This window comes from Pelophylax lessonae (assembly GCF_965119305.1).
Source record: "Pelophylax lessonae genome assembly, chromosome: 2".
Taxonomy (NCBI): Eukaryota; Metazoa; Chordata; class Amphibia; order Anura; family Ranidae; genus Pelophylax; species Pelophylax lessonae.
Genome location: NC_138769.1, coordinates 388,374,888 through 388,400,933, shown reverse-complemented (window position 1 = coordinate 388,400,933; position 26,046 = coordinate 388,374,888). Strand labels below are relative to the sequence as shown.

The following is a 26,046-nucleotide window of genomic DNA, read 5'->3' as shown; positions in this document are numbered from 1 at the left end:
TCCAATGTGTTCAGGGCTGGTCATTGGTTAAGTCCACCTTTAGGATCATGTTACATGTTACACCCATATTTAGGGTGTAACATGCTCCTATCCACCCATCTCCCACCGCCGGCATTTCCCGCTCTGTAAAAGTGGACAGAGGATCCACTCTCCGCACCCGCTGTCACAATTTGAAACCAGCGCGACTGTGCAGGGCTTCCTAGATATTGCAACTTTCTACCAGCTAGCACCTCGACCACTGCAAAATCCACCACTGCTCTACCTAGTCAGGCTTGTAGGGACATGCAGAGAACAGGAGAGCAAAGAGATTGGTTTCCCTGGAGGTAGGATTTTAAAGGCACTCCAAATTAATATTACAAATGTCATACAAAAGTAATTTATTGAAAAAGTAACAAGTTAAAACAGGCAAACAGTAATAGCATTACATATGGTGCAGATGACACAGGTACTGTAGTAGAAGAAACCCAAACGCGTTTCGAAGTGTAAGACTTCTTCTTCAGGGGTAATTCTGACTTAACAGTATTTTTGTCAACTGCGTTATGTGGCGTTTTATACTGCTTGCAAAATATTAAAACCAAGCCGAGCTGTGAGAGCCTGCGTTGTGGGTCAAGGTGGTAATATGCATCCAAGAAGGGAGGGGAGGAGAAATGGGCATCCCAGGAGTTCACCCAAAGTATGAATCCCCCAGGTTGGGCCTGTTGGACAGCTGAAGTCCAGTATAGATATGGAGCCCCTTGAGTATTAAAGACACTGCATCAGTATGACTGCAGCTCACAGCAAGTTTGGACAGGATGCACATCCCACCAAGAGGGGGGGACTGGAACAAGTCCCTCCTCCAAATAGAAATGCGCTGGATAAAAAAATGAAACGCAACAACACCACCAGGATTAAATGAAAGCGAATTACTGCTCTTTCTTGGAGGGATTCTCCTCTGGAAAAACAGACTGAGGTACAACGGTATGAAAACCTATAATATGGAGACCTAGACCCCCCAAAAAAATCCCCCCTTAATCTCGTATAATATTTTTTCGCATAATTGGGCCGCTTCTTAATTAAGTTCAAACAAGGTGGGGCATTATCCGATTCATGTGGTGGCACTAATCAAAACAAACTTTAGTGACCAGTCTTCATACCCTAGACTATTATGTCACCCAAAAAATACAAAAAGTCCCCCCCCCCATCCACTTATAGGATTTCTGTGTAAAATGACTTGGTAAAAGTCACCCCTCCCCCTCTCTCTCGCTCTCTCGCTCTCTCTTTCTACTCCCCCTCCACCAAATGTATGTTGGCACAAACTTGATGCCAAAAATCCCTAACCAATCGTGACCTCTGACCCGATATCCATGACCTCTAACACATGGAACATAAAATTAGTCTTTTTGTTCGCCCTTAAGAATTACTGCTCTGGACCCCCGCCTCGGGATGTATATATCCCACATGTACCAACTTGATACCTCCCTCCTATATCCCTATTTGTGTATATGCATATATATTGCTTTATAAATATTATTAAAATGACTGCACTATATATATATATATATATATATATATATATATATATATATATATATATATATATATATATATATATATATATATATATATATATATATATATGGTTTTACTTAGTATGTAATGAGGCGATCATGTCTTGCTTTTAAATCCAACTCTTTATTGTACACTTATGTATGGTCTGCCAAACATGACTCCAAGCCTGCTCTCTTTTAACACACCCGGCACAGGGGACCCCGGTAATCTCAAACCGGGGGCTCCATGAGAAACAGAGAATGATATGTCTTCTGTAAACGATTCCCCCTGTGGGATCTCTTCTCTATCCCTGTGACGGCGGCCGCAATCTCTAAACCCTCTTATGCTGACAGGATGCCTGCGCAGCTATCACTGACGCACGCTACGTCATACACACACCCGGAAGTCGGGACTGGACCCATGCCACGTTGATGCGCACATCTGTGCATGCGCGGGAGGGTATAAAATGCCGGGGAATTACAACAGGGCGCCACTTCCTTTCAGCTGAGGGACCAAGCGGACGCCCGGGACCTGCTGCTCTGGATTACCTACTGTGGATACCTATTCATACTCTTAACAGTGAGTTTCACCCACAATGCTATTATATGCATTGATGGTCTCTTGATCTCAACAAACCATAACTAGCTTCCTTTTCTTGTCACTACCAGAACAAACTGGACAAGATTTGGATTGACCCCCTACTGGTTTGTTTTAAGTACTACACTGACAGTAAGTACCTTAAAAGTTACATATACTTATAAGACATAAGTTATATGCCTAAAATGCTCACCACCATATATTATATACCACAGCAGCAGTATCCACATTTAATTCCTGTGTGAAAAATTAAAGGACCAGAAGCAAGGTTTCAAGAGCAGGCACTATTTAAACAAGTATGTACCTTATTATGCGACCAATGGAAACCACCCACGGGAAGCATAATTTTTATTAACCGTTTATCTACTATACTTCCAGATATGGTGGACAAACCTTCCTTGACAAAGGCAACTTACCTAATATGCCGAATCGCGTAGGAAACTCAAGATCTTTCTCCCTACAGACTCCACGCTGAAACCATAGGCGTGGACTGACAGAGAGACATACCATATTGTGACCATATCACTTTGTCACCAACCTTCTCTCTTGATTCACCATCACCTATGGGTCTATAACCCATACACCAACAAATGTTCATTACCATTTTTTGTTCTTATTATTTTTCTTCAATAAATTGTATATAATTACACAACCTTGTCGTACTAGCCCATAAAGTCCCAACCCTACTTGGCCTGAGGCACCAAAGCTTTCTCTAATGCTATTACTGTTTGCCTTTTTTAACTTGTTACTTTTTCTATAAATTACTTTTGTATGACATTATTTGTAATATTCATTTGGAGTGCCTTTTAAAGTCCCACCTCCAGAGGAACCAATCTCTTTGTTACTTATATGGGATGTGGCACCACTATCAGGATGGCCGTTGAGGGCAACTCTTTCTCTAGAGAACAGGAGAGGCTGAACCCAGAAGTCCTGGGCTGTTTGCTCACTTCCTCCTTACTCTGCTGACATTATCTCCCCAGTGTTGCAGCCTGTAGTCAGTCCTCTGGCCCTGGGGGTAATGTGCATTTGTGTGTGTTCTAAAGGGGAAAATGTGTGTTCTAAAGGGGAACAGAGTGCAGGGCTCAGGAGTTGCGTACTGCCCAGAGTGCAGTGAGTCCTCTCCTCCCAGTACAGATCTCCCCACACAGCCCCTATTTCCCACATGGCTGCTACTCTCCACATCACAGCCACCCCTCCCTACCCCCTTCTCAGTATAGACCACTCCCACAGCACAGACCTTTCCATTTCCTCCTTACCAGTAATGGCCAATCCCATCTTTCCTCCTCCAGTTCTAGACCCACCCTTCAGTACAGATCCTCCCCTTTCTCCCTGCCAGTACAGACCCCCCCAACCCCTAACACTCATTTATAAATAAAGCAACGACCATTACAATGACATAGACTATTAGACCCCGTTCAGACAGGGGCGACGTGACTTGCTGGGGCGACCTCGGCGCGACATGCACGGGCTTCATATCATTGAAGTCAAAGCAAGTCGCCTCCAGGTCGCCCTAAAGTAGTACAGGACCCTTTTTCGAAGTCGCAGCGACTTGTGTCGCTCCTATTAGAACGGGTCCTGTGCTAATCAATGGCAGGCGACCCACCGTGACTTGTCAGGCGACCAAGTCGCCCGACAAGTCGCACTAGTGTGAATGGGGACTTAATATAAGCCTTCCGAGTAGCTCTTCAGATCCTAGAACATGTGTCCAATGTTAGTAAGTAAGTTAGACTCTGTGTGACAAATAATGGAAACCTTTGTACTGGTAATTTTTGTTTCAAGCTGAAATCACTCTTTGCATGTTGATATCTCATATCTTTGCTGTGTTACTGCAATAGCTCCTATATAGTAGAGCTGGGTGCACAGGGAACCTATTAACCTTGGTGTGTTTTGAAATTCATTGCAACAACTTCCTACTCTGAAATCTGAGTTTCTTGGTTGTTGGGTAGCTAGACACTTCAGGCATTTCAGAAAGACACTGTTTACAGTGACCTAAATTTTAGCATGCATTTATATTGAGCTTCACATATTTTTAGGTTGTTGCTAGAACTGTTCTGATGGTGCTTTATACTTGCTGTTTTAATATTCTTTGATTTGTAAGTAATATTTTTTTCTGTTTTCTTGAAAGCTACTGTAGTGCTAGGCGTAAGGAGTTCAAGTCGAAAAACAACACTATCCCGGAAAGCTTAAAGTACGTCATCCGTTATGAAGACTACTTCGAAAAGGACAAAAGGTAGCACTGTGCAAGTTAATTATACTTCTGCCTAGGTATTTTCTCTGTGTAATACATTTTGTACATGTGAATGGTTTGTGAAATATTTGTGTGTTTGAGCTTGGAACTGCATGACTTCTGTTGCATTTAGCATGCGTGGAGTTAATGTGGTGTGTTTTTTTTTTTTTTTTTGTTTTTTTTTAATTGGGCAAAGAAATCTGGGACAGTTGGGTTATGTTGCCACCAACCGATGGATTTGGACTCTGGCAAAAAAAAAAAAAGGGATAAGTCTGACTTAAGGCCTCCCAGTTCCATCATACCTTAGTTTTTTGCTGATGTTCTAGAAGGAATGATTACTTTTTTCCTGTTATCAAGATTCTTTTTTTACTTAACCACTCACTATTTGCTGTAATTATTCTTTCTGTAAGCAAGTGGTTTTAATAAGCTGATGGCTGCAGCCATGAGCTTGGTGTATTTTTTTTTTTTTTAACAGTCAGCAATCAGCTGTTCAGTAAAGATACTTTTATTGAAGTGAGGGGGTTACTAGATTAGCTGCATTGGAATGCAAGGGAGACATCGGGGAGTCCCCTGGTGTCTCCATAATGAGTACCTGTCACCTGCGCAAATATATCACATAGGGGGCATGTTGGCCACCTTGTGATGGCGATTAAGTTAGTGGTTCACCTCGTGGAGAAGGAGAATGGAAAGACAGCACAAGTGGCTGCAGGCAAGAGCAAGTCGGGGCCTGCTAAGTGCCTTTCCTTACTTGGGGGTAATACCAAAGTCAGGCTTTAGTCCCTAGTAGACCCCATGCTCTCTCCTCCTGGGGGTGGGGGACCTGTGGCCAAGTAAAAGGTGGGCAGGAAGAGTTAGTTACTTGTTTTCCTCTTCTTGATTAATCCCCAAGTGGAACCCAGGAGGCCTCTGACAAACCACCCCCTACATCTGCTAGCACTAGCTCCTCTAAAAAAATGTTTTAATTGTGGGGAAAGATTTGTCCAAATCTCACACTAAGCCATTTTGTTATAGGTGTCTTAACAAGTTGGCTGGAAGAAGGCCTCAGGGTTAATGAAGGATTTGACTTAAGTCTGTTCAGGAGGAAATGTTAGCCACTATTCAGTCCTTTTGCACCACTGTAGCTTCACCCCAGGTAGGAGACCCGGAAGAGCTAACCCCTAAGGAGGGCCCTTCCTCTCAGGAGAGTTTACTTTCTAAGACCGAGTGCCTTTCTGCCTGTTTTACAGGGACTTCCCCCTGCTCAAGCTAGGGAGGAGAAAGATTTGGGAGAGGCAGAAAGTCAGGCAAAATCTGAGCCCAGCTCTGGGGAAGAGGTTGATCTGGATCCAGACACTTAGGCAGAGGAGACCAAGTTAAACAGACATCTGTTTGGTCTGGAGGACTTAGAGGGTCTCCTTCAAGCTATCTATGCCACTGAAGAGACCCCTGAATCCCCCAAGGAGTCCTCAGCACAGGATACGATGTATAAGAGGTTTGTTAAAAACCAGCCCAAAGTATTTCCTGTACACCAGTCCTTAAAGCATTTATTTCTTCAAGAGCGGTATGTTCCTGAAAGGAAAGGAGTTTGGTTAGACCAAAAGCATGGAAAGGAAGATTCCCCTTTAACCACTTGCCTACTGGGCACTTATACCCCCTTCCTGCCCAGGCCAATTTTCAGCTTTCAGCGCTCTCACACTTTGAATGACAATTGCGCGGTCATGCTACACTGTACCCATATGAAATTTTTATCATTTTTTTTCAATAGAGCTTTCTTTTGGTGGTATTTAATAATCTCTGGGTTTTTTATTTCTTACTAAAAAAAAAAAGAAAAAGACAAATTTTGAAAAAAAAAGTTTTTCTTATTTTCTGAGAGTAAATTTTGAAAATAAATAAATTTTTCTCCTTCACTGATGTGCACTGATGAGGCGGCACTGATGGGCACTGATGAGGCGGCACTGATGGGCACTGATAGGCTGCACTGATGGGCACTGATGAGGTGGCACATATGGGCACTGATGAGGTGGCACATATGGGCACTGATGAGGTGGCACTTATGGGCACTGATGAGGTGGCACTGATGAGGAGGTACTAATATGCCGCACTGAGAGGTGGCACTGATGAGCACTGAGAGGTGGCACTGATGGGCCCTAAGAGGTGGCACTGATGGGCCCTGAGAGGTGGCACTGACGGGTGGCACTGATGGGCACTGACGGGTGGCACTGATGGGCACTGATGGGTGGCACTGATGGGCACTGACGGGTGGCACTGATGAGCACTGATGGGCAGCACACTCAGTGCCCATAGTGCTGCTAGTCAGTGCCTAGATGAGTAGGCACTGATGGGCACTGACTGGCAGCACTATGGGCACTGAATGGGGGCACTGATGGCGGGCACTGTGGGCAGTAATGGCATTTTTTTTTCTCTTGTGTAATCAGGGCACTGGTGATCAGTGCCCTGATTACATTCCTCTGTGTTCCCCTTACTGCTGACGGCTCTCCTCTTCCTCACACTGCAGTCTCTGTGTGAGGAAGAGAGCTGGCAATGAGAGATGATCTCGTATGTTTACATATGAGATCATCTCTCATTGCACGGTCCGATCACGTGGTAAATGGCCGCTGTGATTGGCCATTCACCACGATCTGTGATTGGCTGTGTCCAAGGGACACGGCCGACACAGATTTTCCCTGATGCGCGCTCACAGGGGAGCCTGTCACTGGGAGGCCGTTTAAAGACGGCTTCCTGGAAATTCGAGTCCACGCTGTAGCCGTGCGGGCGGCAGGTGGTTAAAGAGGAGGTGGAAAAATTCATAAAAATTCCTAAACTGTACGCCCCCCCCTTTTCCAGATAACTAAAAGATCTGACCTCTCCTTTGAGAATACAGGGAGAATTAAATATGCCATGGACAGTAAGTCAGAGTCCCTGCTAAAGAAAGCGTGGGACGCCAATTCATCCACTATGGATGGAAAGACTTAATAGGCACCTTTCACAGGGAAAGAAGTCTCAGGAAGTTCTAGATTCCCTTTCAGTTATAGGGAAAGCTGTCGCTTACCTGGCTGATGCTGCAGTCAAGTCGGTGAAAGCCTCGCCTAAAACTGGTGTCCTTATTAATTCAGCTAGGAGGGCCATTTAGGTTAAAGCATGGGAAGGTGATTTTACTTCAAAAGCAAAACTGTGTGGTCTTCCTTTTGAATGGTCCTTAAACAAGTTCCTAGAGTACAAAAAGTTTTCCATAAATGGTATCTACGCAGTACGCAAAAAACTGTTAAAAAAGATGTGTTTATGACCACTCTGGATCACAGAGATTCCTACTTGCATGTTCCAATTCACCCGGAACACAAGGCATTTCTGAGATTTGCAGTAGTAACCCAGAATGAGGTCACTCACTGGCAATTCAAGGCACTCCCCTTTGGTCTAGCGGCCAGTCCGAGGATCTTCATAAAGATCCTGGCAAAGGCAGTAGCCTATCTTCATTTCTAGGGAATATCTTTAATTGTATTAAAAATAAATGCGCTTATCCAAAACGGTGCTAAAAAAAATCACTAATTCATGTTGCCCCAGTGACGACTTTCGCTAGAACGAAACATATGTCGTATTAGTGGTAGTGGTGACGTCTTATCGTCTGTAAGGATGCCAAATGCTGTGTGTAACCGATTTTGCCTATAATATCCCTCTTTCTTGTAAGTACATGTCTATACCAGTAAATTGTTTTTTATGAATGTCTGCGCAATGAGTGGTTTCCTCCTTTTTCATGTGACGCAACGAGCTGGAGTGTGGGTTACCAGCACAGCTTAAAATTGAGATGTGGGTTATCCATCCATACGGAGAGCCTGGATTTGCTAAGAAAGTGTCATCCCATAGATGAGGCTCTCTTTGCTTGCATTGAAAAAGCTGCAAAAGGCTGTATTAGACCTGCAAAGGTCAAGCCATCTGGGGAGAGGCAAATCCTCTTTTGTGTACAGTGGAGCACGGTGTATTTAGATTGACAATTTTCTACAGGAAGAATCCCATCTGAATGTTTTTTGGGAATCTACATCTGATCACACTATCTTGTGCATGGGACTTTTTCTCATCTATTTAACCATGGACTCACTTTTGGTTTAATTTCACTTTGTGAAACAATACCTTTCTTTAACAGATGCGATTAGTGATTTTTTTTTTTTTTTTTAGCACTGTTTTGGATAAGCACATTATTTTTATTAAGGTGAAAATAAACCTATGCGCTACCAAAGGAGAAAAGGAGATGGATCACTAGGAGGAGGTGAGAAAATACAGGAATGGAGCATCAGAGACCTACAGCCAATAGTGTAGTGTCACCACATACAATAAAGACAATGATAAAAGCAGTAAAATCAGCGCAGGTACCCTACAGTTGGTGAACCATCACTATACGCAACTCACTTAAAAGTAGATAACACAAATCATCTTAACATAAATCATCTTATATTGTGTTATCTACTTTTAAGTGAATTGCGTATAGTGATGGTTCACCAACTGTAGAGTACCTGCGCTGATTTTACTGCTTTTATCATTCACATTATTTTTATTGAAATCCCCCGCCATGCCAAAACACCAGCGTGGCGCAGGAGAGGGACACCAAGGTGTGACGTCACAAGCTGGCGCCGCTCGTCGTCCGACGCGGTGTGCGTTCCAGAGGCCCCTATCGCACAACTGGATGTGCAGGGGCTAGGGAGGTGACTGGAACCTGCTCACTCTGAGAGCAGGAGAAGGACCCGGCCCCTCCTGAACAGGAGGAGGCGTGCCAGAGGAGGTACGCTCATCCTGCTGGAACGCATATGCCCACCCAATGAAAGCCTGAGCCACAGACAAGGGAGGAGGTACCCCAAACAAGATTGTATACAGCTTGGCAAACATACAAATGCACAGTCTGATACACAATAACGATAGGTATATATTTGAAATGGCAAAGCATTTTAATAGTACCAACTTTTCCTTATTTAAAAGTGGTATATAGAAGAACAGGACTAAATATCTGGGTCTCAAATGGGAGTTCTTTGAATTAAAGGGAACCGAGGGGGAACAAAGGAAAATATCTCGTCCCCCTACTATTTACCAATATCATAATGGTGATACAAATCATGTTACATGGGAAACCAAGTGGTAGGATCAACCTTACATGCAGGTTCCAAGGAGAAAAGTAGGATATAGCAAGCCTTATAGGGCAAGTATCTTGTCCCGTGGATGGGGATAAAATAAGCACCAACACTGACAGGTGGGGGGCAAAAAAGGGCCCTCCACTGTTACATGTTACAAAAAGGGTTTGAAGCTGAGAGCTTCATTTAGGCCCGCATTTTTTATTATTATTATACAGGATTTATATAGCGCCAACAGTTTGCGCAACGCTTTACAATGTGAGGGAAGACAATACAGTTACAATACAATTAAAAACAGGAGGAACTAGAGGGCCCTGCTCGTTAGAGCTTACAATCTTGTGGTTTGTAGTAAATAAATCCAACGTGCCTCATGTTATAGGATTACTTTATCCCCCTCTTGGATTCTCAAGAATCCTTTCAAGGGCTGCAAACCTGATAATTTTGGTATCATTTTTATGGTATCGACCCACGTGTCTGCCTATAGGTGTTAGTAGAAGATTATTTTTGCCATACCCAATATGGTCCTTTTTATCCTATGCCTCCTTAGCCTCCGTCCGTAGGTGGCGGCGGAGGTGTCCTGATCTGGCGTGGCGTGCGGTTCTACAGAGCCCACGGAGCTACCCCATTTCGGGGACGTTTTATTCTTTTTTCTGGATAGCTCTGTTTGCTTTTTTTCCCCGAGGTCCTTGATTTTGATCTCCTCTGGAATAAGGGGCGGGGCTTGACACCCCATCTTTTGGGACAATCCTCTTGCCCTCCTTCTGGGGGCTGGAGGTGCCCAGTCTGTGTTTCCCCCTGGGCGTGAGTGCGAAATTGTGCGGCGGGCTATATGTGGAACCCCTGGTCACCAGCAAGCATCCCTAATCTCTCTGTTCATGTGTCCACCCAGGACTGGCTATGGTCTTTGAAAAAGCCCATCCAAGGGCGAAACGCGTTAGACCTGTCCCAGGGCACATGTGAGATTTACCGGGACTATTGTACTGAATGTACCATGGAAAATGTTTTTCTCTTTTAAATGTCTGTGTATTTTATATTGATTTAATTGTGAACTCAATAAATGTTTTTTCTATATGTGAAGTAATTGTGTCATGCTCACCCATCAGGAGTCTTCCTCAACACATCCACTATTTTATTCCCAGATACCAGCATCCGTTACCCTTACAGGTAAAGGATCAGATTTCTGGGTTCTTTTATCTGTCTATTAGGATTGGAGGCCTCCTGCATGATAAAATCACACCCATTAAGACTATCCTTTTCTTCGATATTATCCTATGCCAAAATTGGCGTTTTGTCTTGCCTATGTAAAATGCACCGCAGGTGCAGAGCATTATATAGACAATGGCATTAGTTTGGCAATTCATGTGATGTGTAATTGAGTGCAGACGACCATCAGGTAAGTATAGCAATTGATTTTCAAAAATCCATGCAAAATTTGCATGTGCCGCATTTCCAAGTTCCTCTGATATCGCCAGGAGTCTACAGACTGGTGTCCTGAATGTGGCTTTTGGTAATTCTATCTCTAATTGATTTAGCCCTTTTGAAAGTGACCTCAGGGTAGTCCTTCACATATTTCCTGAGAATTTGGTCAACAAATGCCAATTCTGTTGTAGAATCTGTCTGATGACTTTATGTTGTCTATTGAATGGAGTAATCAAACGAACTGTCTCCGTGGTGGCCCATATATGTACACGTTTTGTTTTGATGATTGACACCTTGTTATTTCACATATTAGTTAAATACTAGCGCAAATTAGTGATCGACCGATATCGGTTTTTCGTTACCGATACTGATATTTTGGCCAATGCATATCGGTATCGGCCGATTATTTTGAACATTTAAAGTTTTGCAAAAAAAAATCACAAATTTTGCACACATCTGTTACTGAACATGTTAATGTTTGTTCAGAGGCGTCACAAGCGGGGTGCGCGGGGGGGGGGGGGCGGACCGCACCAGGGTGTCCACCGGAGGGAGGGTGACACCGCTCTGCAGGGGGGCCCGCTGCTGCCCGTGAGATAGTGCACTGGTCATTTTGGTGCACTCTCACAGGCACACAGTCCCCGCCCCACCCATCCTCTCCGCCCGCACTCATAGGCAGTGGCACACGGGCTCCGCCCATTCTTTCTTCAGGAAGATGTCGGGACTCGGGAGTAGAGTGAAAAGGGAGGAGCTCTCCGTCCACCGCACAAGGAGCCTCGGAGGGGGAATCCCATCCCTCTATCACCACCAGGGCTGCTGTTAGGAATGATGGGGCCCCGTACAGCCTACCTGATGGGGCCCCCTTCAACCCCATCCCTGGCCCTGCCTCAAAACAAAATGCAGGTTTGTCACCGTTTACGTATATGTGCGGGACCAACATGCATGTTTGCAATTACGCATGAGCAAGGGGGAATGGGGGCTTTAAAAAGGTTTTACATTTTTTTTTATTATTTATGTTACTTTGTGCAAAGTTGCTGGGGCTATTATGCTGCAGGGATGACCAAGATATCACCCTTCCAATCCAGGGACGTGCCGGTGTTCTGTCAGAATAGCGCTACCTATCAGATTCTGCTACCGGAAGTAATATACAGACGAGAACAACTTACTGCGCATGCGTCATGCATTCCAACATGGCTGCTATGCGTACCAATAGGTTTCCTAATGTGACAGAACACGAAGCAGCAGCGGACATCTTCTTACACCCACGCAAGTCTTCAATTTTACATTTATTTTATCAGTAAACTCACCTTATAGAATAAATCACAGTATTACATTTGTATTATTATTGTATTCTAGTAAATATAGCGAGAAACCTGCAGCCAATGTGGTGACGGCCACCTTGGTACACCCCGCACTGCTCAGCGACAAACTGATTCTATAGTGAAATAGACTGTTCCACTCGGTTGCGGTGAAATAGTCTATTTCAGTATATAAGGTGAGTTTACTGATAAAATAAATGTAAAATTCAAGACTGGTGTGGGTGTAAGAAGATGTCTGCTGCTGCTTCGTGTTCTGTCACATTAGGAAACCTATTGGAACGCATAGTCGCCATGTTGGAACACATGGTGCATGCGCAGTAAGTTGTTCTTTCCGAATGCCACTTCTGCTAGCAGAATCTGATAGGTAGCGCTATTCTGACAGAACACTGATACATCGATGGGCGGGAAGAGGTTAAAGGGGAGTGGTTTGACTGCACATGTTTACTGTCCCCCAAACACAAGTTTAAAGTAGCATCTCACTGTGTCCTATGATCACCAGCATGAAAATCACACAGGCTACAGGTGCCCTGTCACAGTGTCATATGGATGCTGGGGATGCTGACTTTGTTATGCAGTAACACTCACTATAGTCATAGCTTAAAGTCAGCATCCCCAGCATTCATGTGACAATGTGACAGGGCACCTGTAGCCTGTGTGATTTTTATGCTGAGATCATAGGACACAGTGAGGACTCTATCCTCTGTTCTTCACTCACTGTGTCCAATCCAGCCACGCTGTCTTCCTGCTGTTCCCTGTCAGCTGCTGAGCAATCTGCCTCTGTACATGATCACACTCTGTACTTGAGTAAGGGGAGGCGGGGCTGAGCAGAGAATTATTGTATTCCTCCGCCAGGCAAGGCAGTGGACAGCAGCAGCCAGGACTATATGGCACCAAATCACCATGGAACTAAATCCCCTGTATACATGCGACCCGAAAATGGAAAAAAAGTCCCGCCACTGCACTCACCTCCTGGGCCCTTCTGTTGTCATTATAGGACCCAGGAAAATGTAATTACACCCCAATAAATTACAAATTAGGAAAAGGTTTAGAAAAAATGATTTTTTTTTTGAACATGCAGAAATTAACTGTGATGCTGCCCGGGCCCCTTGTAGAGCTGATGGAGCCCGGGCCCGGTACAACAGGGCTGGTTGTACTGCCCTATCAGCGGCCCTGATCACCACTGCCACTGATCCCCCCCCCACACCACCCCACTGCTGCCACTGATCCCCCTCCTACACCACCCCCACTGCTGCCACTGATCACCCCCACTGCTGCCACTGATGATCCCACACCACCCCCACTGCTGCCCCTGACCCCCCCCCCACTGCTGCCACTGATCCCCCCCCACACCACCCCCACTGCTGCCACTGATGATCCCACACCACCCCCACTGCTGCCACTGATGATACCACACCACCCCCACTGCTGCTCCTGATCCCCCCCCCCACTGCTGCCACTGATGATCCCACACCACCCCCACTGCTGCCACTGATGATCCCACACCACCCCCACTGCTGCCCCTGATGATCCCACACCACCCCCCACTGCTGCCCCTGATCCCCCCCCACTGCTGCCACTGATCCCCCCACACCACCCCCACTGCTACCACTGACCCCCCCCACTGCTGCCACTGATCCCCCCACACCACCCCCACTGCTGCCACTGATCCCCCCACACCACCCCCACTGCTGCCACTGATCCCCCCACACCACCCCCACTGCTGCCACTGATCCCCACCACCCCCACTGCTGCCACTGATGATCCCACACCACCCCCACTGCTGCTACTGACCCCCCCCCCACTGCTGCCACTGATCCCCCCCACACCACCCCCACTGCTGCCACCGATCCCCCCCCCCCACACCACCCACACTGCTGCCACTGACCCCCCCACACCACCCCCACTGCTGCCACTGACCCCCCCCCCCACTGCTGCCACTGACCCCCACACCACCCCCACTGCTGCCACTGATCCCCTCCCCCACACCACCCCCACTGCTGCCACTGACCCCCCCCCACACAACCCCCACTGCTGCCACTGATCCCCCCCCCCACACAGCCCCCACTGCTGCCACTGATCCCCCCCACACCACCCCCACTGCTGCCACTGATCCCCCCACTGCTGCCCCTGATCCCCCCCCCCCACACCACCCCCATTGCTGGTGGCACGCTGGTCTCTCTGCATTGAAAGGGGGCACGCTGGTCTCTCTGCATTGAATGGGGGCACGCTGGTCTCTCTGCATTGAATGGGGGCACGCTGGTCATTCTGCATTGAATGGGGGCACGCTGGTCATTCTGCATTGAAAGGGGGCACGCTGGTCATTCTGCATTGAAAGGGGGCACGCTGGTCATTCTGCATTGAAAGGGGGCACGCTGGTCTCTCTGCATTGAAATGGGGGCACGCTGGTCATTCTGCATTGAATGGGTCACACTATACCTTGATTACTGAAGGCCCCTTTCACACTTTTGTGACCTCAAAGTCACGCAATTTTTTACAGCGTTTTTTGCCGCAAAGAAAAGCCTATTACATTTTTCTGTTTGCGCCCCCCCAAAAATTTAGAGCACCAGCCGCCACTGTGTGTACTGTCTGCTGCCTGGACTTCTCTCACTTGCTCCTCCCTGCCCTTTGCGTTCCCTCACGTTCACGCTGCCGGGCGGAGCCAGTCACGGTGACGGCAACGCTAGGATGAGGTGAGTAGTAAGGTGCGGGTGATGAATATATTGCAATTAAACATGCAGACAGATATAGGTGCTTCATAGTCTGTCAGTATGTTTTATTTAGCAGATGCATCATGCAGCAGTGCTTGTCTCACTCTCAGCAGTAAGTTTATTCACCCTTAGTGTCAGTGTGAATTTGCTATTCCTCCTCTGTATGCAAGGGCCACTCCCCAGACAGATTCGGGCCTGCAAGGACCCCCTGCGTTTTGAGTACAGTACAGATGTCCTTCTAGTGGGTCTCCCCTGTGTCATCTTTCATGCACTGGGGAGAGAAATATAAACAATTGCAGGCCCGAATCTGTCTGGGGAGTGGCCCTTGCATACAGAGGAGGAATAGCAAATTCACACTGACACTAAGGGCCCCTTCACACTGTCTGTCCATCTGACGGACTCCGTTTATCTCAGCGGGGGATCGATCCGCTGATCCCCCGCTGAGCAGGAGAATGACAGCTGTTCTCCGCACTGTGTGCGGAGACACAGCTGTCAGATCCCCATGCATCTCTATGGGGAAATCGGATGGGAACGAACCGTCGGTCCATTCTCATCTGATCCCATCCAATCCCATGCGCTGGACAGATGGAAAATAGGGTTTCCATCTGTCCAGATTTGACAGATCGGATCAGATGGTCCATTCCCATCCATTTCCCCCATAGAGATGCATGGGGACCTGACAGCTGTGTTTTATTATTTTCATATGATATTGTAATTTAAAGGTCTTTTTAATTCTCCTAGTTATTAATGTCGCTATTGTCATTACATTTAGTGTTCTATGGGAGCTATGATTTACAAGTTACATTAGTAAAACAAAACCATTATTGAAAGGGGTTGGGGTGACACTGTGAATTACCGCACCGGGTGACACCAACCCTAGTGACGCCACTGTGTTTGTTTATTAACATTTTTTACACTGCAGTTAGTGCAAATTAAATTGCTAGAAAAAAACCTAGACAACAACAAACAGCTAGACAGTGGATTGGAGGAGTCAGTGGACCACTGCTGCAGTAGTGCATTCACTGCAATGATTTTAAATTCCCAATTGCAGTCAGTGCAAAACTGCTAGAAAAAAAGCTAGATAGTGGGGAGTCAGTGGACTACTGCTTCAGTAGTACACTCACTGCAATCCTTTTTAAATCACTAATGCAGTGACTGCACTGCAGTAGTGATTTAAAATGATTGCAGCAGTGAGTGGCGCACTACTGCAGTGGTAGTCCACTGACTCCAAATCACTGTCTAGCTTTTTTTCTAGCAGTTTTGCACTGACTGCCGCGCAGTCAGTGCAAAACTGCTAGAAAAAAAAGCTAGACAGTGGAATGGATTGGAGTGGAGTGGACACTAATACTATACTACTACACTTTCAATACTCCCAGTTAAGTAGAACAATATTATAGTGCAGAAAGCATATAATTTCAGCATGTTTACCAGTTTAATGACTTATTTTCATAAACTGCTGCCACTTTGCTAAAAACGCGCTCACTTGGTACCGAGGAAGGAGGAGCAGAAAGGTATCTTCTAGCATGAGAAGCAAGCTTGCCTCATTGTCTTTCCACCACTGAAGAGGATCACTTTTTCTATCAATTACTGGTTCCTTCAAATAGAGATGAAGTTAATCATCCAAGCTCATTATTGCAGGTTCAGAAGAATCCTCCGCATGGGGCCCCAATAAAACACTGAACATGGCATCTAGTTGACCACGATGATGTTTCTCTTCTGTCTGTTGTCTTTTTGGACATTTTTCTCCTGCATCCATGGTCTTTCACATTAGAAAACTTCTCTTCTTGACTTTTCTTTTCTGCAGGAGGAACCTCCTGCACTTTGTTAAATATCTTCGATCAGCCATTGTTTTGCCTTGGCCAATACATCAGAAGAGAGAGGCTGGTTCTTGTATTGAGGATCCAAAAGACATGCAAGCACAACATCTTTATTCTCTTCATGCTTCTCAAAACGTTTGGCAAGGCTGTCCCTCATGGCCTGCTTACGTGTTTTAATGTCACGTATGTTGGGTCCTTCATTCTGTTGAAGAAGCATCTTCAGCACTTAAACATGGGATGACAGATGACACAGATGAGTCGTAATGACTAACATCTAGTATCACTTCCTCTATGGGGAGGAGGGTCTCAATGACATTGGCTGCAATGTCCCACTGATCAGCAGTAGGACAAGAATGTCCTCCAAGTCCATATTCACCTGAAAATATATGGTAAGAGCTCGCTTCTGCTCCAGCATTCTTTGCAGCATGTGAAGTGTTGAATTCCATCGTGTTGAAACAGCCTGAATCAAGTTGTTTTGGGGTAGGCCAAAGTCTTCCTGAATGCACCTCAGTCGCTGCTTGGCAAGGATTGAATGGTGGAAATGGCCTGCGCACTTCTTCAGCATGCTAATTATGTCAAGCAAAGCTTTCTGGTTTGACAGACCATCATTTACCACAAGTTTGGAGGGTGTGTGCCATGCAACTGAGGTCTGACACTTCAGCAAGTCTCATTCCTTTCACCATGTTCGCTCCACTGTCTCGAAGCACAAGCATCGCTCGGTCTTTGGTAATTCTCCATTCTTCTAGCATGCCTAGAAACATTTCTCTAATGTACTCCCCAGTGTGGGATCCTTGCATCACTTTTGTATTCAACACCAAATGCCTTCTTGTCCATCCGCTGTCAATGTAGTGGCATGTAAGACTCAGTGATTCTGTTTGTCCTGGCCAAGCAATCAGTCGTGAATGAGAGTGAGTTGCCAGCATTCTCTGGTTGCAGCATAGCCTTTACTTTCTTAGCGACCTTTTGGTGAATCTTTTCCAGCATTTCAGTTCGATAAAACTTGTCACTCTTCAGTGTGTACCTTGGCTCAATTATGGACATCAATTGCTTAAATCCTGAGTCCGACACTATTGTAAATTGCTGGTTATCAGTGACCATCATCTCTGTGATTACTCTGTCCAGCAGTTGGGATCTTCCATTAGAATTTAGCCACCTGTTTTTTTCTGAAACATATCTGTTATTGTTGCCTGGGATAGTGATGTTTCACCTTGTGATTCATTTTTTTTCTGTGCTGCATGATCTAATTCAACATGATGAAATCTTAGCTGGGCCCAAAGGTTTGACGTAGTTTTGTTTTTTGCAGTTATTGATCCCGTGCTTACATTGTTTGTGCACGTGTTGCACAGTGCTGCTGCTTTTCCTGAAGAGGGAGATGAGAAATAGTCCCACACCACACTTTTGTAACTTTTCTATATGCATCTATCTCCTTTGAAATTTGAAAAACACAAATGAAATTGAATATAGGCTTAAACAAAACTGGCTGGCTGGCACCCTTTGGTGGGTGGCTGGCTGGCACCCTGTGGTGGGTGGCTGACTGGCACCCTGTGGTGGGTGGCTGACTGGCACCCTGTGGTGGGTGGCTGACTGGCACCCTGTGGTGGCTGGCTGAGTGGCACCCTGTGGTGGCTGGCTGGGTGGCTGGCACCTGGTGGTGGTGGTGGTGGTGGGTGGCTGGCTGGTACAGGCCTGGGGCCGCTGGCTAGCTGGCACAGGCCTGTGGGTGTGTGGCTGGCTGGCACTGGGCAGCTGTGGGTGGTCACTGTAATGTATGATTGAGAGAATCACTTACTGTCCCGACTTGTTTACTACCCTAATCTCCCGCTGCCTCTCTGGCGTGGCTCAAGGTACAGGTAGTATTTCTGAAAATACTACCTTGGAGGTCCTACTCCTCATTTTAACTCCAAAGTCCCTGAAATCGTTTTTTTAGGACTCTCCATCTCCCTCTGACTTTGTCATTGATACACATGTGTACCATGACAGCTGGGTCTTCCCCCAGCCCCACCCAATAATCTGTCCACCAAATCCGTGATGTGCCGAACCCCAGCGCCAGGTAAACAAGACAGTTCGGCACTTACCGTCTGTTTGACAGATTGCCCTCTCTGTCTTTCTAATAATTGAGTCCCCTACCACCAGAACCTGTCTTTACTTTCCCTTGCTTCTGCCCTCACAGGAGGAGTTCTTCCCCTGGCAGCTAGGGGCATCGCTCTGCTCCAGCAATGCAGTTTCCTGACTGGTTTCCCCAGCATCACGCAACAGGGCGTGTTTATTGGGAGGCTCCAGCCCCGGACCGGCCTTCTTGCCTTGTTCTCTTCTATCCTTCCTAACTTCTTCTATCCTGCTTTACAGTCGCTGGCTTTTACAGCTTGCCTGTTGAACGCCAGGTGCTGAAGGATGGAGGTTTGTCTGAGTCGGTGATTCCTACGTTGTTGAAAGCTAGGGAATCTACTTTTTGGAAGATCTACCATCACACGTGGAAGACGTATATTGCGTGGTGAGTCTCTTGGGTTTAATCCTCACTCCTTCTTGGTTGATCGGATCTTAACCTTCTTTTAATGGGGGGTTGAACAGAAATTTGCCTTGAGTACCATCAAGGACCAGGATTTGGCTTTGGTGGTCTTTTTCAACAACCTTTGGCCTCCCTGCTCTTTGCACTCCCTGGTGCGTGCCTTTCTTCAGGGTTTCCGATATTTGGTTCCTTCAGTGCAGGCTCCATTGCTGCCCTAAGATCTTAATGTGGTGCTTTCAGCTCTACAGAAGCCTCCCTTTGAAAATATTTGGGAGGTTTCCCTGCTTGCGCTACCCAAAAGGTGGCCTTTTTTGGTGGTTATCACCTCTGCCCATCTTTCACCTTATTGGGGATTCACAAGGATAAGGTGGTACTTCGCCCCTGTCCATCATTCCTTCCTAAGGAGGTCGCTGGCTGTCTGTCATTTGAATAAAGACATTGTGTTGCCTTCCCTGTGTCCCAGGCTAATCATCCAAAGGAAATTAGCTTGCTTGCCTTGGATGTGGTCCAGCCAATTAGGGTATACCTGGCAGCTACGAGTCTTTTAGGAAATCGGACTCTCTTTGTGCTCAGACGGAACTCGCAAAGGGTTGTCTGCTTCTTCTGCGACCATTTCCAGATGGATCAAACAGACAGTGGTTCCGGTCCTATTGCATCAGGCGTCCGGTTCCTCCTTTCCCTGTCAGGGAGCACTCTACTGGGACGCTTCAGGCTTCTGTCATCAAGCAGCAGTGACACAGGTTTGCAAGGTGGCCACCTGGTCGTCAGTGCCCACTTTTTTTACAATTGTTTTTAACGTGGATGTGTTGGCATCTGCGGATGCCTCTTTTGGCCGCAAGGTTTTGCTGGCTGCTGTTTAGAGGCCCTGGTCCTCTTTAAGGGTGTATTGTTTTTTTTTTTTTTTCAGGTAAGCTCCAGTTACCTGCTTGGCTATGGTTAGCCTTGGGGATTTTTTTCTGCTTTTTTCACAACCCTCATGTTAAATACTGCTTTGGGATGTCATTATGCTTAAGAAGAATTAGAAGCTGTGTCCGTCAATGAACGAAAGAGAAAATGGGAGTTTTGACTTGCTGTAAAATCAGTTTCTCTGATGTTCATTGATGGACACAGCACCCACCCCTCTGTGGAGTTGGCTTTATTCTGACACTGCTTGTAACAAAACTGAGTGGCTGTATACCCCCTGTAACTGCCCATAGGCATAGTCAAGCTTTTTCCTGCCTAGTGTCCTACTCCTGTAGGGGGCAGAATAAACCCAATGGTTAAGAAGAATCCTGAGCTGTGTCCATCAATGAACATCCGAGAAATGGATTTTACGGTAAGTCAAAAAATCCAATTTTCCTAGGCCCTTCCTTTTATGAATGGACACAGTGAGTGATCGGTACTAATCACTCCTGTGTCCATTCATCACTGAAGCATAGTAAACTGTGTTTAATATGCTTAGGTTAGTGAATGAACAGGAAGCTCTGTACAGAGCTATTCCTGTCCACTAATCCTGTCTATTAATTCTGTGCAGTTGAGGCTGCAGAGATGGAGATTGAGGGCTGGGTCCTTAATCTCCTTCTGTCTCAAAGGTAAAACCTCAGAAGTATGTTTGAACACTTTCTATTTCACCCAAAGCCCTCCAACCGGGCTCCTAAAAAGAATGGTAAAAAATTACAAAAATAAACTGACACTGTCCACTGCTCTACTGACCAAGTCTGCTGATTGATACCATTCACAGTGCTACTTGACACCATTGGCAGAACTACCAGGGTTGCAAAGGTCACACTTGGGACCTAACCCTGGCAAGACGGCAGGAAGGGGACCCGCTGCAGAACATGTAAAAGGGCCTGTAACGGGAGTAAAGTGCCCCGGGATCAGTGGGAAGGACCCTGGGCTTGGAGGCCCTTCATGGTTTCTTGCAGTGGGGCCCTGCAGGTTCTAGTTACACCTCTGATTAGTACTATGCTGTCCAATAATTTCTAATCACTCTGGCTTAGGGTGTTTGTTAGCCAGCATGGGCAGTGCATGAAGACTTCTAAAATGCTATACCTAGACAGCGCTTGCTTTAATGTACATAAGCTTATCTAAAATATACCAACATGGGTTATCACAATTGCCAACAAACAAACCTATTGTGATATAAATCACCTTTTTCTAAAGATGTCGCTGGTTGATGACGAAAACGTGTTCTTGTGCGTCACTTCCAGTCTGTAGGTTGAACACACTCCTTTCTGTAGGCGGCATCCATTCTATTGGATGGAATAGTGGACCGACTTGTATGATGCTTAATGGCTTTTGTAGCACTTTTAACATTTTTAAATAAATATAAAAAAGGTTTTATACTATGTGAGGCTTCCTCTCCGTTTTTATCTTTACTATACTCCTTGCCTACTGAACTGGAGAAAGAACAGGATCACGTTGAGAAGAGATCCATGCCAGGATGATCGGTACAGATCCCCTAGTGACCCAAAAGTGATGCTGACCTCTCTTGCTGGTCAGTAAGCGTCATTGACATCTGGAGAGTGCGGTGTGTTACTAAGCACAAGGTGGCACATTCACTAAATAGGGTTTTCAAGCACTCAAGATTTCACATTCATAAGGACTATTGCACTTGTTCACTTTATGGACTTTTTATTTTTTAATTTTGTTTTTGTTTTGTTAATATTTATATCTCAATTTGTTTGTTGGAAATTGTGATAACCCATGGTGGTATATTTTGGATAAGCTTACGCACATTAAAGCAAGCGCTGTATACGGTAATTATAGCATTTTAATTGTTTAGATTTCCTGTTGGAGATAATAGACTGTAGCTGCATTCATCATTGTTTGCAGAGGCACGGTGTTGTGTTAATATAGTTACAGTTCATGAAGACTTCGGTTTTATTTTCAGGGGGCAGGGGCAGCCAAGTGTGGTGCTCTTTGCACAAATGGCTATGAATATTTACTGCCACTCAGCATTTCAATTTTATAATTTCCTTAGAGTGACCACCACTCTACCTTTTTTTTATAGATTTTTTTTTTTGTTTGTCGTATTTGTTGCTTTATAATCATGCCTTTGCTATCTGCAGTAAGTGATGGAAATTGTAGAAGCTGCTGCTGTCCACTTTGTTTATGAATGCTTAGCTACATCTCTTTAATGCAATATGGATGGCACCACATGCTTATAGCTTTTCATAACCAAAATGCAGCAGGCTGCCAGCATGACTTGGGGATGGGGAGTATTACATGAGGCATGAGACAACAGAAGTCAAAGATTTTCCACTTGAAAATTTAGGAAATATTTTAGTGCAGTGAGATTTAAAGAGGGCATACTGGTATTATTTTCTTAATTGCCAGTACAGGCCCTGGATACTAAGCAGTGGTAAGTTGGAGTAGCACACTACTTTGTGTTCCTATCTCCCCTAGATTAAGGCTTGGTTTATGGTCATGACAGACCTTGCAGCTCACAGAGGCAATAAAAACACAGTTAATTAATATTTTGCTTTCATTAACATCTCCTATTCTGGTTGTTTTTGTTATTTTTCAGAACAGTTTAACTGGGATGAATACTTGAAGGAGACTGGTGCTGTTGGTGCTCCTGCGATTTATTTTAGACAGGTACGTCATACAGAGTGTGATAAGTTAAGAGTTTGTTAAAACTAGTGCTTTACAGGTACATTCCAGAAAAAAATGAATTTTCAAGACCACTTGCTTAGGCCACTGTTTACATTTATTTTTTTTCACCCAGGCTGTTTTTTTCACTCTAGCTGTAGTGCACTAGACCACTGCCTATGGCCTTGTTCACACCTGAGCGATTTTCTGCTTGAAGCTTGTAGCTTTAAAACCCTGAACAAGCCAAATCCCATTAATTTCAATGGTCCCTGTTCACATATGAGCACTTTGTCGCCTGAAGCAAAATGCCTGTCACTCAAAGTACACAAGCTTCTTTTTGGAAGATTACAAGTGTTTTTGGCTCCATAGACTGTAATAGAAACGCCTGACTTGATTCTTTTACGGGAGTTTTGACGCGCATTTTCTGCTTAAAGCGCAGCTCCCCACCTCTTCTCCCCTAGTGCTTTGGATTGGCTAAACAAAAATGCCTGAAGCTGTAAAATTCTTGTAATAACGCTTCTAAAATGCTGGTAATACACTTCTAAAGACGCTCAAAAACTCTCAAATAAAAATGTTAGTAAATTGCTATGCTCTGGTGTGAATGCAGCCTAAATCTTGTTGATCGTAATCTGCTACTCTGGGAGCACCACCTGCTTAGCCATTGTTAAGGCCAAGTCGTTCCAGTGTAGATGTTCAATAGGGGAAGCAGGGTTAACTAACAAACGAACAGAAAGTTACTTAAATAAAAGATACAGATAATGGCAAAAATATAAAAGCTAAAAACTAATAGGAGCAGGTTTATCTGACGACTTCATAGAACTTTAAGTTTAGGAATAGTGTTCAGCCGAGAAGCCAGGTAAATCTTGTTCATGCACTTATGTCACTACAGCAGTATATGTAAGAGTTGCAGAAAAGATGACCTAAAACCTTTAACAGTTGTGCAAAGAGGTATGGCATCAGATGATGACTGTTACAATTTTTTGATAGAAAACCCTTCCTTTCACTTTGTTACTAGAGATGTGATCTGCCTAAATGTCCTGCCCACCTTGCCCATACTTTGTCCAATAAGGGTGCACTTAATGGCCCTTGAAATGCATTCATTGGCAGAGGGATGCAAGTTGGCTAACACTTGACCTGAAGTGAGGGAAGTTGGGCCTCTGGTACCATAAAACAAATTAATAGAACTGCACAGATTCTTGTTTATAAAGGTAAATCTGGCATCTTGTCATGTCTCATGTTAGGTAGGACTTTTTATGTTTGGTAGTGTTGCACTGAAACTAACATCGGTGTGGATACTAAGCATTTGCATGAGTATTTGTACTCGTGCAAAAGCTCTAATACTAAAACCGATTCCTTCAGCCCCGGGTTGCGAATTGGATGCATTTTTTAATCGCATTCACAGGACATGTGAACGTTCAAAGGGATTTTCTATGGAGCCGGTTTACATATGTGCAGGCAGGCCACAGTGCACTTTCAAAAAGAGTCCGGTACGATTTTCAGCCTGGTTCAGGTGCGATTTCTATTGTGACATACTTTAACAATTCCCACCTTAATTACACCTGAACTGTTGAACGAAGTCTCACCAGGTGGTTCTTGAAATTGCACTGCAAACCGGCCCTGCACATGTATAAATCCAGGCTTAAAGAGGAAGTAAACTTCCATCTTTAGGTTTTACCTATAGGTAAGCCTATAATAAGGCTTACCTATAGGTAGTGTAAATATCTCCTAAACGTGCACTGTTTATGAGATATATATACTGTACATGCAGCCATTGCAATCACTGGCGCATGCGCTCTGAAGGAACGGCCGCCTGTGCCTTTTCCTCAGAGCCCTGTGCCATAACCGGCATGTGAGGGTGTGACGTCATCGTGGCTCCAGCCAATCACAGAACCGGAGTCCGCGAACCCGGAAGGAAGAATGGATTAAGATGGATGCCGTCTCCAGCAATGAGACCACATCGCTGGAATGGTTCATTTTGAGGGAAGTTTCACATAATGTTCTAGTATGTGATGCATACTAGCACATTATGCCTTTGCCTTGCAGGTAAGAAAAAAAAAAAAAAAGTTCAGCTGATTGTAAGCACCTTTAAGTCCGCAGACTGTATCCACCTTTAAATAATGTTTCATTAGTCAAAAAAAAAAAAAAAAAACTTTCAGATGACACTAAAAATAGTTATTGTCAATATGGTGTCGATGAGTACTTAAGAAAAAGTATTGATACTCGTTCTTAAAAAAACTGGTATTGGTGCATTTCTAATGTTTGGCTGACATGTTCACTCTATGGTAAATTGAATGGACCCAACGCTTGGCCCAAGCTGATCCAAACAACTATTTACCTCATTACCAGGTGCGGCGGCTGTGAGTGGCTTGGCTACATACAGTATACAGCGCTGTGTTCCAGCAGCAGGATGAGAGTTTCTCGTCCCGCTCCCAGAACTTGATCAAGTTGGGCTGAGCACTGTTTAGCCATTCTGATTGCCTGAGACGGAGTTCATGACATCAGACCACCTCTATGACTCAATTGGTCAATCAGAGGAAGCTTTGCATTCATTTATAGAATTCTGAATGGCTGAGCCCAACTCCTTTTTGTTCCAGGAGTGGGATGGTAAGGTCGCGTTCTGCTTCCGGAACACAGCGCGGTATACTGTATATAGAAAATTGCCACACAGTTTATACAGTGCTCCCAGCAGCTGCAAATGTTAGTGGTGTAAATCATTCATTTTGCCCATCTTGGTCTAAAATAGCTAGTTAAAATTAATTGAAACCTGGAGATCAGCTTTAAGCACAGGTACAGGTTTATTTGGATACCAAAAGCAGTTCACAGATTGACATCCTCTATTTAATGAACGCTGTACCTACTCTGTAGCGTGAGCATGCTGGTCTTCAGCCCTGCTTCATGAACACTGCCGCAACTTGAGAGTTCAAATTCTTATGACAAGTCGCTCCCCATTAACTCTAATGAAATCATTCTAATTGGTGCGATTCAAGTCATTCGACTTAAAAAAAGGTTCCTGCACTACTTTTGGTGTGACTTCAATATGACATGCATTAAATTCTGTTAAAGAAGTCGTATGCAAGCCGCAATGAAGTCGGGCAGGGATGTGGGATTCAAAGTTGTGGCAGTGTGAACCCAGCCTTAGATTATTGCAGAAAAATGATTACAGCTTTGGAAATCTTAACCTTAATTTTTCGGTTTAAATCTGTTTTTAGGCATAGAAAAATGTTTTGGTTGAAACTTTTGTCACCTCTGATTGGTCTCTGCAACAA

At 45.0% G+C, this 26,046-nt stretch overlaps 1 protein-coding gene across 1 annotated transcript in view; it reads left to right on the top strand.

Moving 5' to 3' along the window:
* SCML2 (Scm polycomb group protein like 2) overlaps positions 1 to 26,046 on the top strand; it is a 277,149-nt gene that overhangs the window by 52,110 nt on the left and 198,993 nt on the right. The window contains exons 2-3 of the mRNA XM_082245590.1: positions 4,250 to 4,354; positions 22,716 to 22,786. Coding sequence (XP_082101716.1) covers positions 4,327 to 4,354; positions 22,716 to 22,786 — 99 coding nt within the window. The 5' untranslated portion in view covers positions 4,250 to 4,326. The remainder of the gene's footprint in view (positions 1 to 4,249; positions 4,355 to 22,715; positions 22,787 to 26,046) is intronic.